This window comes from Halichoeres trimaculatus, unplaced genomic scaffold (assembly GCF_033239565.1).
Source record: "Halichoeres trimaculatus isolate MK-OKI-2021-1 unplaced genomic scaffold, fHalTri1.1 fHalTri1_scaffold_21, whole genome shotgun sequence".
Lineage (NCBI taxonomy): Eukaryota > Metazoa > Chordata > Actinopteri > Labriformes > Labridae > Halichoeres > Halichoeres trimaculatus.
The window spans coordinates 369,194-380,784 of NW_027437199.1; the positions used below are offsets into that span (position 1 = coordinate 369,194).

The following is an 11,591-nucleotide window of genomic DNA, read 5'->3' on the forward strand; positions in this document are numbered from 1 at the left end:
TAACCACCTTTAACCATCTTTAACCCTCCATCTTTAACCCTCCATCTTTAACCCTCCATCTTTAACCACCTTTAACCATCTTTAACCCTCCATCTTTAACCATTCAGTGTTTAAGCTGTAACTAAAGTAAAGCCCTGTCTTGTTGTTAATCTCAGAATCGATCAGCGTGAAGCTTTGAGTTTAATCCAGTTTTTAACGAAGTTTTTCTGATCAGGGTTTGAGGTTTCAGTGATGAAGAGGAGGAGGAGGAAGAGGTCTGTCTCAGAGCTGGTTTCTGTGTTTAAAGGATTCAGAGTGTTGACGGCTCAGGCTGGAGATCAGGAGCACGGGGGGAGGAAGATGAGGAAGAGGAGGAAGAGGAGGGAGAGGAGGACGAAGCCCCCTGAAGAGAAGGTGCTTAGGTTTGGAGAAAAGAGGAAGCAATTACCAAAATGAAAGCCCTAGCACTGCAAGAATTTTCATCTCTGCAGTTGCCATGGAAACAGGCCCCGGCCGGGCTGCCTCCTCCTCCTCCTCCTCCTCCTCTCCTCCCTCCCCTCTCTGCAGCACAATACGACAGAACGAAGGGATTTTCACAGAGGGAGAAAAGAGGGGAGGAGGAGCGCTGGGATCAGGAGGGGGAGGAGAAAAGTTTTTTCTTCTCTGGTTTGAGACGAAACATGGAAACAAAAACAGGTCATTGATGAGAGCGGCTCAGATCAGAGCGAGGCTGGGCTCTGACTCTGGGACTGAAACAGGAAAACAGATTCATTTCAGCTCAGAGGAAAGAAACGGTGAAAATATTAACGCTGAGATAAACTAACATCAGGCTTTAGACGAGTGTTTCCACCCAGCGCTGTGATCCAGTTCAGTTTAACTTTATTTAAACCTGACGCTGAACAAACAGGATCAGAAACTCAGCAGGAGAACGAGTCTGTGACGAGGCGACGGAAACATGAGGTGAAGGAAAGACACGCTGAGGAAACCACGTCAGAGTTTAGAGCCAACAGAGACAAAGTGAGAAAAAACAGGTTTATCCCTGAGTCTGTTCATCCTCTGACTGTAAATCACCTCCATCAACACTCTGCTTTCTCTCTCTGAGGATAAAAACACACTGACCACTTTCTACTGGCTCAACGCTTCACTGAAACACTGTACGGATCCAAAGAGAGGAGGGAAACGACTGGAAAACCAGACAGACAGAGAGGGAGGGACACTTCAGAGAAATGTTAAGAAGAGAGGGAAGGAGGAGGAAGGAGAGAAGAGGAGAAGGAAGGGAGCAAGGAAAGGAGGCGAAGGATAAAAAGACAGAGTAGAGAAAGAAAGGAAGAAAAGAGGAACAAAGAGAGGAGATGAAAGAGGAGGAGGGAGGAGGAGGTTTGTCCCAAAAACTGTCGGTGACAGACTCCTCTAAACTCCTCGTTATTGTTGAAGCTGCAGCTGCTCCTCTTTCATTTTTTATTCAGAGGAGAAAAAAGGAGAAAACAGAATTTGGAAAGAGACTAACGAGGAACACTTCCTGTTTGATTCAGAGGAGGAGGGAGGAGAGGAGGAAGGAGAGGAGGAAGGAGAGGAGGAAGGAGGAGGAGAGGATGAAGGAAGAAACAGTCTGATTTTAAACCTGAAGAAATAAACTTTACGTTTCTCTGATTCATCTTCTCCTGCTCCAGCTCCTCCTGGCTGTCAGCCGTGGTAAAGACAGGTTTCCCAGCATGCAGCTGGTGTCAGGTGAAGTGTGAGGTGTAGCTGGGGCTCCCCTTGTGGCTGGTGAAGGTAACTACAACAACAAGTGGAGTAAAAAAAAAAAACTGAAACATGGAGCAGATATTTCTGTCTGAGCTGAGAGCTGTGCGTCGATCTGTGAACTCAGAGTTTGTTTAAAGGAGAAATAAACAAACTGAAGACTTTAAATGAAGGAAGGAGTCACACAATGTTTTATCCTCGTTAATCTGACGTGTCTGACTCGTGATGGTTAATCTGAGGTAATTGAATCCTGATAAAAAATCTGACGTGTTTGAATCCTGATGGTTAATCTGACGTGTTTGAATCCTGATGGTTAATCTGACGTGTTTGAATCCTGATGGTTAATCTGACGTGTTTGAATCCTGATGGTTAATCTGACGTGTTTGAATCGTGATGGTTAATCTGACGTGTCTGAATCCTGATGGTTAATCTGACGTGTTTGAGTCCTGATGGTTAATCTGACGTGTTTGAATCCTGATGGTTAATCTGACGTGTTTGAATCCTGATGGTTAATCTGACGTGTTGCCTTCGTGTGTGTTTCAGATGCTGGGAACTCTCACTGCTGTGCCCATCAAGGTGCCTCAAGTCAGCTCCCTGCACCGGCTGGCAGGACAAGCAGCCACTCTGCTACCTCAGGTAAACACACACACCTGTGTGATGTCACACTCCAGGAAACAGGAAGTGTGGACATGTTCCTTCAGGGTTTATGAAGATCAGCTGCAGGTGGATCAGAGCTCAGTCAGATGGTTTCACACATCCAGATCCATCAGCCCCAGATTTAATCTCTGAGGTTCAGAAACTCAGATTTTCTCCAGGTGATCATGTCTCTACCTGGACAAAAAGAAAAAAAAAGATTAAGGGTTTGTTTTTCACTGAGTTCAATAAGTCATATGATAATCTTTGTCCCCTCTGTCAGAGTTTAATCCTCTGAGCTGACAAACAGCTGCTGTTTCTGGGTGAAGTGTCTGAAAATGTCCAGCAGGTGGCAGCACACACCACCCTGACCTGTTAATAAAGACAGAACTGATCCAGTTCAACCAGAGACCATCAGAGGATGAAGACAGGTTTTCAGTCTGTACTGGGTCAGACTGAGACCATCACTGCCTGACTCTGCGCTCTGATTGGTCAAAACCAGTCACATGGCAGCGTCAGGCTGAGCCTCTGACCCATGAGTCCCTTTGAGAGTGTTTGTTGTTAATATGGATCTGGTTCAGGATGGTCTTTGTGTCCGGTTTGTGTGCAGACCTGGACTTTCCCCCTCTAACAGTTCTGCCTCTGGTCCCCCTCCAGGTCAGGCCAAAGACCCAGATCCCCGACAGCCTCCCCCACAGTCCCTGCCAGGAGCTGCAGCCGCTCAGCCTGCAGAGAGCCACCGCCGTGGTCAGCCCCAAGAGCGCCGGCCCCACCCTGCCCACCGCCAACAGCACCTTCAGCCCCGAGCACCAGCCCAACGGCCAGACCGCCGCCCCGCCGCACAGCGTGTCGGGGGGACAGGACTCCGGAGGCCCTGCCCAGCACGCCACGGCAGGGCCCGGCGTGGCCTACGCCATCATCGCCGCTTCCCCCGCCACCGGGAACGGAGTGTCGGCCGTCAGCGAGGCCGTCAAGGTGCAGCCCCTGCTCTTCAGCGCTGATCACAAGGCTGGTGTCTCTGACCCTCTGACACGGCACCGAGAGCAGGACGCAGGGACAGATCAGGGTCTGACACGCTAAGACTCAGTCTGACAGGGACAGGAAGTCAGAGAGAGTTCCACAACACGTCTGACACGTTTCAGGAGAAGAAGAGGAGCCGTCTAACCTGTCGTCTCTGTGTCCTCAGGTCATCATCATCCAGCCGCAGGCTCCCAGCAGCACCGAGGGCTCCCCGGGGACGCAGGCCGACCTCCCCTCACAGGAAGCCCCGCCCACTCCCAAGTCCCCGTCCCCGAAGAAAGACGAGGACCCTGAGGTGAGCCAGAGCGAGGTCATCGCTAAGTTAGCCAGCAGAGACGCCTCTGATCACCTGCTGCAGCTTTTAAAACCACAGAAGAAGAGTTAAAGTAGCTGACCAATCAGACGCTTTGCCTCCTCCTCTTCCTCACTAACCTCTTCATCTCTCCCTCAGAAAATCGCCTTCATGGTCGCCCTGGGCCTGGTCACCACAGAGCACCTGGAAGGTGAGTGGGCGCCGTGGCGCCGGCAGAGGGCGGTTAAAGGGTCGTTCCACTGCTTTCAGACGCCCTCAGCGTCACACTGACCTGTGTTTGTCTCTGATCAGAAATCCAGACCAAGCGTCAGGAGAGGAAGAGGCGGAGCACGGCTAACCCCGCCTACAGCGGCCTGTTCGAGCCCGAGGTCAGAGCGCTCGCCCAGACTTCCTGTTTTTGATTTCAGCTCCTCCCTCGCCACGTGTCACTGCTCACTCTCTGCTGTCTTCGTTTTTCAGCGCAAACGCCTGGCGTCACATTACCTGAACAGCTCGCTCTTCCTGTCGGCACGAGGTAAAACAAACTCCACCAACCACACGCTCACGTCATGATTTAACACACGTTCAAACTTAACCACGAGAAGAAAAGATCCGTTTAAACAATCTGTGTCTGCACGCCTCCACCTCTCACCTGTCCGTGTGTGTGTGTGTGTGTGTGTGTGTGTGTGTGTGTGTGTCCGCGCTGCCACTAACCTCTGCTCTGCTTCATCCACACGCTTAGACTCTGAGGATTTCTGCTGGAAGGTAGGTCACATGACTGATGATGTCACGCTTCTGTTTGACCTGCTTTTCTAACACACGTGTCCAAAAACACAAAATCTGAGAGTGAAACATTAAAAACTCAGTGGAGCGAAGTTTGAAAGTTTAGAGTTTGAAAAAGTTTAAAGACTTTTTTCTAAATTTTCTCAGCTGATCGTAACCAGCTGATCTGTTACCTGTGAGAACAGCCAAACATCAACAACAAACAGGAAGTTTTCAGTGGTTTTCAGCTTTGATTGGTTTTTAAAAACTGTAAATAACTTCCTCTCACAGCCTCATGTTCCTGTGATAAAACCATCTTCATGAGGCTTCACAGACTCTAGATTTGGGAACAAAAAGTTTTTTATTTTCTAGATTTTTGAGACCAAGTCTCTAGAACCTGAACCTGCCTCAGTGTCTGATGGTGGATCTGGATTATCTGAAGTTCTGGTTTGGTCCCGTTAGGAGGACTTGGAGCATGACGAGCACTGTTCGGTCTGCAAAGAGGACGGAGAGCTGCAGCCCTGCCACAACTGCCCCAGAGCCTTCCACCCAAACTGCCTCCACCCGCCGCTTAAAACCCCGCCCAGAGGACCCTGGTACTGCCCCAAGTGCCAGAAGAAGGTGAGGACAAGTCCAGACCTCTCTGGACCTCTCTGTGGGTCTGGGTCCCCAGGGTCAGAAACTTTAACAGTGATCCAGGTGTAGGGCTGGTTTGGGTTTACCTGGACCAGGATGGTTCTGGACAAACGTTAAAATAAAAAGGTCGACAGCTCAGGGAAGCAGCTAGTGTCTGTGCAAAGGCTCATGGGATATCAGTCAGTGTGTGTCTGTGTCAAAGTTTAGAAAGATCTGAGGATCAGTGACTTAGTGAACCCTGTGGTCTGATTGGTTGATTGATTGATTGATAAATTGATTGATAAATTGATTGATTGATTGTTGATTGGTCTCCAGGTGCTGAACAAAGAGAACATGTCGTGGCCACAGAACTTCGTCCAATCCTACGTCACACACAAGACAGGTAAGAGCCAGCTGACTCCCTGAGAGAGCGTTTCCTGTCCTCCAGGCAGGCTGACTGAGCGTGTGCGTGTGTGTGTGTGTGTGTGTGTGTGTGTGTGTGTGTGTGTGTGTGTGTGTGTTTACAGTGAGGCAGGAGGAGAAGCGACGGCTGCTGAGACGAAACAACGAGCTGAAGAACGAGCAGGCTCACCTGGAGGAGCAGGACCAGAAGCTCAACAACACGCTCAAGGTACGAACCAGGGACTCTGCTGGACCCGGAGAGTCCACTGTGCTAGACCTGGACCAGACTAATCCAGACTCTCACAGTCTGTGTCCTGATGCAGTGAAAACCTGTTCATTAAGGATTCACAGTGTGTACAGACCTGTTAGTTACAGTGAAACTGAGACTCTGTGGAGACTAATGAACAAACCCTGATGGTCAGAGCTAACAAGCTAACAGGAAACATCAGGTTGGGCTGTTAGCATTCCTCCTCAGAGTGCTAAAATAAAGCTACATCTAGATACAGGCTAGCTTAGCTTAGCATAACAGCTATCAAGCAGGAAGCTGTCTGGAAGCTGCTGCTGTCTCACTCCCTGTCTCACTTCCTGTCCTGTATCACTTCCTGACCTTTCTCACTTCCTGTCTCACTTCCTGTCTCACTACCTGTCCTGTCTCACTTCCTGTCTTTTCTCACTTCCTGTCCTGTCTCACTACCTGTCCTGTCTCACTTCCTGTCTTTTCTCACTTCCTGTCCTGTCTCACTCCCTGTCCTGTCTCACTTCCTGTCTCACTACCTGTCCTGTCTCACTTCCTGTCTGACTTCCTGTCCTGTCTGACTTCCTGTCATACTTCCTGTCCTGTCTGACTTCCTGTCTCACTTCCTGTCTGACTTCCTGTCCTGTCTGACTTCCTGTCTGACTTCCTGTCTCACTTCCTGTCTAACTTCCTGTCCTGTCTGACTTCCTGTCTCACTTCCTGTCTGACTTCCTGTCCTGTCTGACTTCCTGTCCTGTCTCACTTCCTGTCTCACTTCCTGTCTCACTTCCTGTCTGACTTCCTGTCTCCCTGCAGCAATGCATGGACCTGAGGGAGCGGCTGCTCGGGCAGCAGAGAGACACGCAGGCGTCGCTGGAACGCGTCAAAGCTCTGATCCGCCTGATCCAGCGCGACCAGCTCATCCAGGTCACCATGACGACCACCGCCACCATCCCCGCCTCCCTGCTGTCCCAGACCTGGATCAAACAGCCCACCAGCATCACAGTCGCCGCCGCCGCCACGGCCGCCGTCCCGGGCCCCTCGGCCACCACCCTGCAGACGAGCCACGCCCACAGCCAGGATGATGCCAACAACTAGCCCCGCCCCCTGGCTGCGAGGGTTTCCTTTAGCGATATCAACCATGTTTTCTCCACGGAGCTGAACGACACAAACTGAAAGCAGAGCCTCTATCCTCCACGACTCCAGTATTTTTAAACACCTGCAGTGCTTACGAGATTTCTTTCTTTGAGTTATTTTATATTTATTGACGTTCTTGGCCTTAATGTATTTATTACAAAGTTAGACCACAGCGCCGCCGCCGCCGCCGCCGCCGCCACAGGAAGACAACGGGAGTCTGAGCGCGCGCGGTCCTAAAGATGTTTCCCTTTTTAACACAGGTCTGATACTTGTTCAGCGTAGAGCCAGGGAGAACAGTAGTTAGTGGTAGTAGAGAAACAAAGCATTGTGGGAAGTGAAAGGACTGTACATTGATATATCTGAGTAGATGTTTGTTCTCATTCTCCTACCAACAATGTTTTTGCCATAAGAATTCAGGAAACGTTTCATCGTGTATGTAAACGCATACGAGCCTTCAAACAAACGCAGAGAATAAGGTTTTTCAGTATTAATAGAGTTAAAGTCAAAGAAAAAAGTATTTAAGATTAAACTACAGAAATTAGCATTTCTAGTGGAGATTTTAGTATTTTCATGCTGATGCCTGTTGATAAATGTACGTTTGGAGTATTCAAGGGGATCACTGTACATATGTTGTATTATTATCATCATCATCATCATCATCTTCATCATCATCATCATCGCAGGTTTTTTCTGGTTTTTAAACTTTACTCAAATCACACATCGGAGACTGACGCGAGTCCCTGAAAGTTTAACGCTTTGTTTCCTGTCCGACAGCAACGCAAACACAGAAATACAGAGTTTACCGACCAGTGTGAGAGGAAATGACCATATATGGTCGTCACCCATATATGGTCATCATCCATATTTGGTTATTACCCATATATGGTCATCATCCATATATGGGTAAGACGACAGAGCAGGAGAGGATGCTAGCTAAGTAACAAGCCCAATTACCAATATGGCCGCTGACGACGATTTGCTTCAAAACTCTGTTTCAGAGACAGACTGGTGACATCATCGAGACTATGTCAGTTAATCATACAAACACACGATACAAACCTGATGCAAAGTGACTTTATGTCTAACTGGGACATAGATTTGGTTTCACAAAGACAAAAAATAAAAAAACGTCAAAAAAATATAAACAACATTTTTTGGCCAATCACACGCTCTGCTTTGAAATTGATAATTTACGAAATGAGCGTCATGATTCGTTGGAGGGGATTTTAATTAAAGTGAAGAACAAATTAAGAAAATATTAAAAGCAAGAATAAATCAGCTGATTTCACTGATTTAATAACCAGTGGAGTCGCCCCCTGCTGGACGTCAGAGAGGACGTAGGCTAAGTGTTTTTTGTTTTGGCCATCATCCTCTCATCCACAGTCTCTGTCACCTTAAAAAAACTTCGGAGGTAGATTTTTTCTAACGTTATTGCTTATCGAAAGTTAAATTATTAAGTAAAAAAAAGTTTTGATTAAATTTAGATTTAATTTTTCACCAAACGTCTCCATGAAAACTTAAACTCTGGTGGATTTGATGAACCTGGACCTGGTCTTTGCAGAGGTCTCAAAGTGGAACCATGTTTGTGTTGGTGTTTCTGTCAGGACAGAAAACGAGGCGTCGAACAGAAAAAGGGACCGAAGCGTTTCGTTCACAGCTGCACTGAAACACGAAGACGTGGCGGCGCCCGGTCGCCGTGTGATGCATCCATTAGCCCCGCCCCTTTAAACCAGTATAGAAAATATGCCAAAAACTCGTGTCTTTGTTTTGTACTGGGAGCGCTCATCGATCAATAATGTCTATAGTGCTTTTTTTCTCCCTGCCTCTTTTCTATTTGCGTGTTTTTTTTACTCTTGGTGTTTTACGAACGTTTTAACGGTGACGTTTTAACGGTGACGTTAATCTGACAGATGAACACTGCCTCAAGTACAAACCGTTTTTTAATCCAGGGTTTTTTCCTCTTTGTTGCGTCATTTTATAAACACCAGTCAATCAGAAGTGGGACAAACGTGTCAAACTGCAACAACACTTTCTGACTGTAGGTGGAGCTAAAGGTGGAGGTGGCGTCCTCCTGGTTTGGTGTGAGGAACCAGGGCGCCGCCATCTTTCCTGCCGGCTCCGCTCGTCTTGCTAGTCTTCCTGCTGGTCCAGAAAGGTTCAGTTTCAGTGTTTGAACTTAGATTTAGTCCATTTTTATGTCTTTCTTTATCAACGTGCGCTCGCCACGCCGGAGGAGCAGCTCTCCGCCATCGCCGACGCACAAACACGAACAAACGCTGAGAGAGGTCAGAGAGGAAACGCCTCCATCACGAGAAAGCAGAAGGAAATCAGGCGTTTGGAGATAAAGAGGTGGACTTGGTTTCCTTTGACTCATATCAGATCACCTGACCCCAGGTGTCCACCACGCCGTGACACGTTAGCGTCACGTTTAGGCACAAAACGCTCACAGAGGTCATCGCAGACGAACAAAGGAGGTGAAATGAACAAAAGGAGGTGAAAAAACGAGCAATACGGCGTTTCAAGTCCTCACACCCTCAGAGATTACCGAAAACAAACCCTCAGTCTGCTCCAAATGATCCTAAAAACATCGCCCCCTGCTGCTCGATGCTGTGAAGTAACTCAACACTTTTTATCCAACTGAAAACTTTTACAAAAGTTCATCACCAACTTCAAAACTTCCCTCAGTTTGTTTGTTTGGAGCAGACTGAGCCGAACTCTGAATCTGTGAACCTCCTCATCCAGAAACTTCTTCATCAAAGTGTCTGAAAACAAAACGTCTGAAAACAAAAGTCTGAAACAAAAGTCTGAAAACAAAAGAAAAGATTTTTATGATCAGGAAAAGTTTGGTCTGAAAAAGTGAAGAAACCAGAAGAAAAGAATCCAGTGAAGAAGTTAAACTGTAAAATGTTTTGATGGGAGGTTCACAGACTCTGAGTCTTTTCCTGAAACAGAAAAATCATTGCGTCAGGAATCTGATGAAGAGTCTCCTCATGGCGAGCGTCACTCGCTCTGCTCGCCATGAGGAGACAGTTCCTCGTCCTGACTGAGACCCTCTGAGCCAAACCCTAACGTTATGTTTATTAACGATGGACAGGAAACGAGCTTCATCAGAGCACAGAGCCTGGAGGACACGGGGCTGGAGGACACGGGGATATCATAATTATCATTAAACCTGAGTTATTAGTGAGGGATTACCTCACCTGGATAAAAACCACACCTGCAGATGAAACAGAAATAATAATCCTGAGGAAATGGAGCCTGATTACGACGACATATCACTGATTATCAACGTTCTGATCAGATCCTCGTCCTCAGAAACGTTTGAGCTTTGATTCACCTGAAGATTCAGGTTTTATCCTTCGACTGTTTGTGCTTTAGTTTCTCAGACAGTTTAAGTTTTTTACAAGATTAACAGATTAAACACAAACTTGACCAAACTTCAAGAAACAAACGTCCATTCTCTCTGAAAAGATACAGCGAGTGTGAAATCTAAAAACAAAACAATGATCCAGCACTTTCACAACGTAAAAAGGTTCATTCATTAATTTTCTGACCCTAAAACAGATCATTAAAGCAGAAAAAAGTCAGTAAAGTTCAGACTTTAATGTTTAAAATAAAGAGCAGCGTCTCTGCTCACGGCTTCCTGCTGAATAAAGATTAAATACTTTACTGAAATCACGTCATTTTTGGTGTTTGAGTTTGGTTTAAATTTCTGTGGTTATAACGAAATCTCACAGAACATTAGCTCAAGTGGTTTTCATTTCCAGGAGGTTAGACCTTCTCCTAAAACAAAGATTAGATGTGGACGCATTTATTTTAGAAAATAATCCCTGAAAGTTTATTTAAAGCTCGTTAACAAAACTTAATTTGTCTGAAAATGATCTTCTTTTCATTTATGTCCAGGTGATTTGATCAGAAACTGAAGTGGCGGTCTCAAAATAAAAGTGTTAACCCGAGCTCATACCTTCAGTTTGAGACTCCTCCAGGCCCCGCCCCTCTCCTCCAGGCCCCGCCCCTCTCCTCCAGGCTCCGCCCCTCCCCTCCAGGCTCCGCCCCTGTCCTCTAACATCAGATATGCAGAAGCGTCAAACCTAACTTGCCTTTAAAGAATAAAGTCATGATCAGCGTCTGCAGAATGTACCACGCGTCACATATCCACTGCTCACCTGAGACAGACCATATCAGCTCTGAGCTGCCTCCACCTGTCAGACCTCCACCTGTCAGACCTCCACCTGTCAGACCTCCACCTGTCAGACCTCCACCTGATTTCTACATGAATAAAAAAATGAACATGCCCCTCCACCCGTCCCCTCCACCCGACCTCCTCATCCGTTTCTAGACTCTTCTCCGGGAGAAACTGTGCAGTGCTTAAACAGATCTATTTTAATACACGACACAACATTTGAACAAAAGAGAAAAAAGGAAGAACATTTTTATATTCTTTTATCAAGGAGCAAAAAAAGAGAGCGTGAACATCGGGGTTATCGTTTGCCAGTTCTGCATTCTGACTTCGAGCTCGCAACGTTGATGTGTTCTTTTTGCCATGAGGGGGCGACACTGAGGAGGGTTTAGATGGATAAATGTCTGTTGGCTGTTGAAGTAGAAGTTTCTTTTGTCATGATAAGGGGACTGTCCAGTGGATAGTGTGTATAGGAAAGTGTTTGTCTTAAATATGCCAATGTAGTTCTTTTCTTCTTTATGATGCATTAAAACCAGGATGGACGGACGACGCTCCGTCGTTCAGAGTAGTCTCACTTTTTTGTACCAAGTTCT

At 47.0% G+C, this 11,591-nt stretch overlaps 1 protein-coding gene across 4 annotated transcripts in view; it reads left to right on the forward strand.

Moving 5' to 3' along the window:
- phf21b (PHD finger protein 21B) overlaps window positions 1-11,299 on the forward strand; it is an 84,088-nt gene extending 72,789 nt beyond the window's left edge. For 2 of the 4 annotated variants that reach the window (XM_074697978.1, XM_074697980.1), the window contains 11 exons: window positions 2,266-2,358; window positions 3,013-3,363; window positions 3,542-3,670; window positions 3,827-3,878; window positions 3,980-4,056; window positions 4,148-4,202; window positions 4,410-4,432; window positions 4,892-5,050; window positions 5,381-5,447; window positions 5,572-5,675; window positions 6,498-11,299. In XM_074697978.1, the coding sequence (XP_074554079.1) occupies window positions 2,266-2,358; window positions 3,013-3,363; window positions 3,542-3,670; window positions 3,827-3,878; window positions 3,980-4,056; window positions 4,148-4,202; window positions 4,410-4,432; window positions 4,892-5,050; window positions 5,381-5,447; window positions 5,572-5,675; window positions 6,498-6,779 (1,392 nt within the window). In that variant the 3' untranslated portion in view covers window positions 6,780-11,299. The remainder of the gene's footprint in view (window positions 1-2,265; window positions 2,359-3,012; window positions 3,364-3,541; window positions 3,671-3,826; window positions 3,879-3,979; window positions 4,057-4,147; window positions 4,203-4,409; window positions 4,433-4,891; window positions 5,051-5,380; window positions 5,448-5,571; window positions 5,676-6,497) is intronic. The other 2 variants (XM_074697979.1, XM_074697981.1) reach the window with 2 other exon arrangements.
- Window positions 11,300-11,591: the final 292 nt, after the last annotated feature.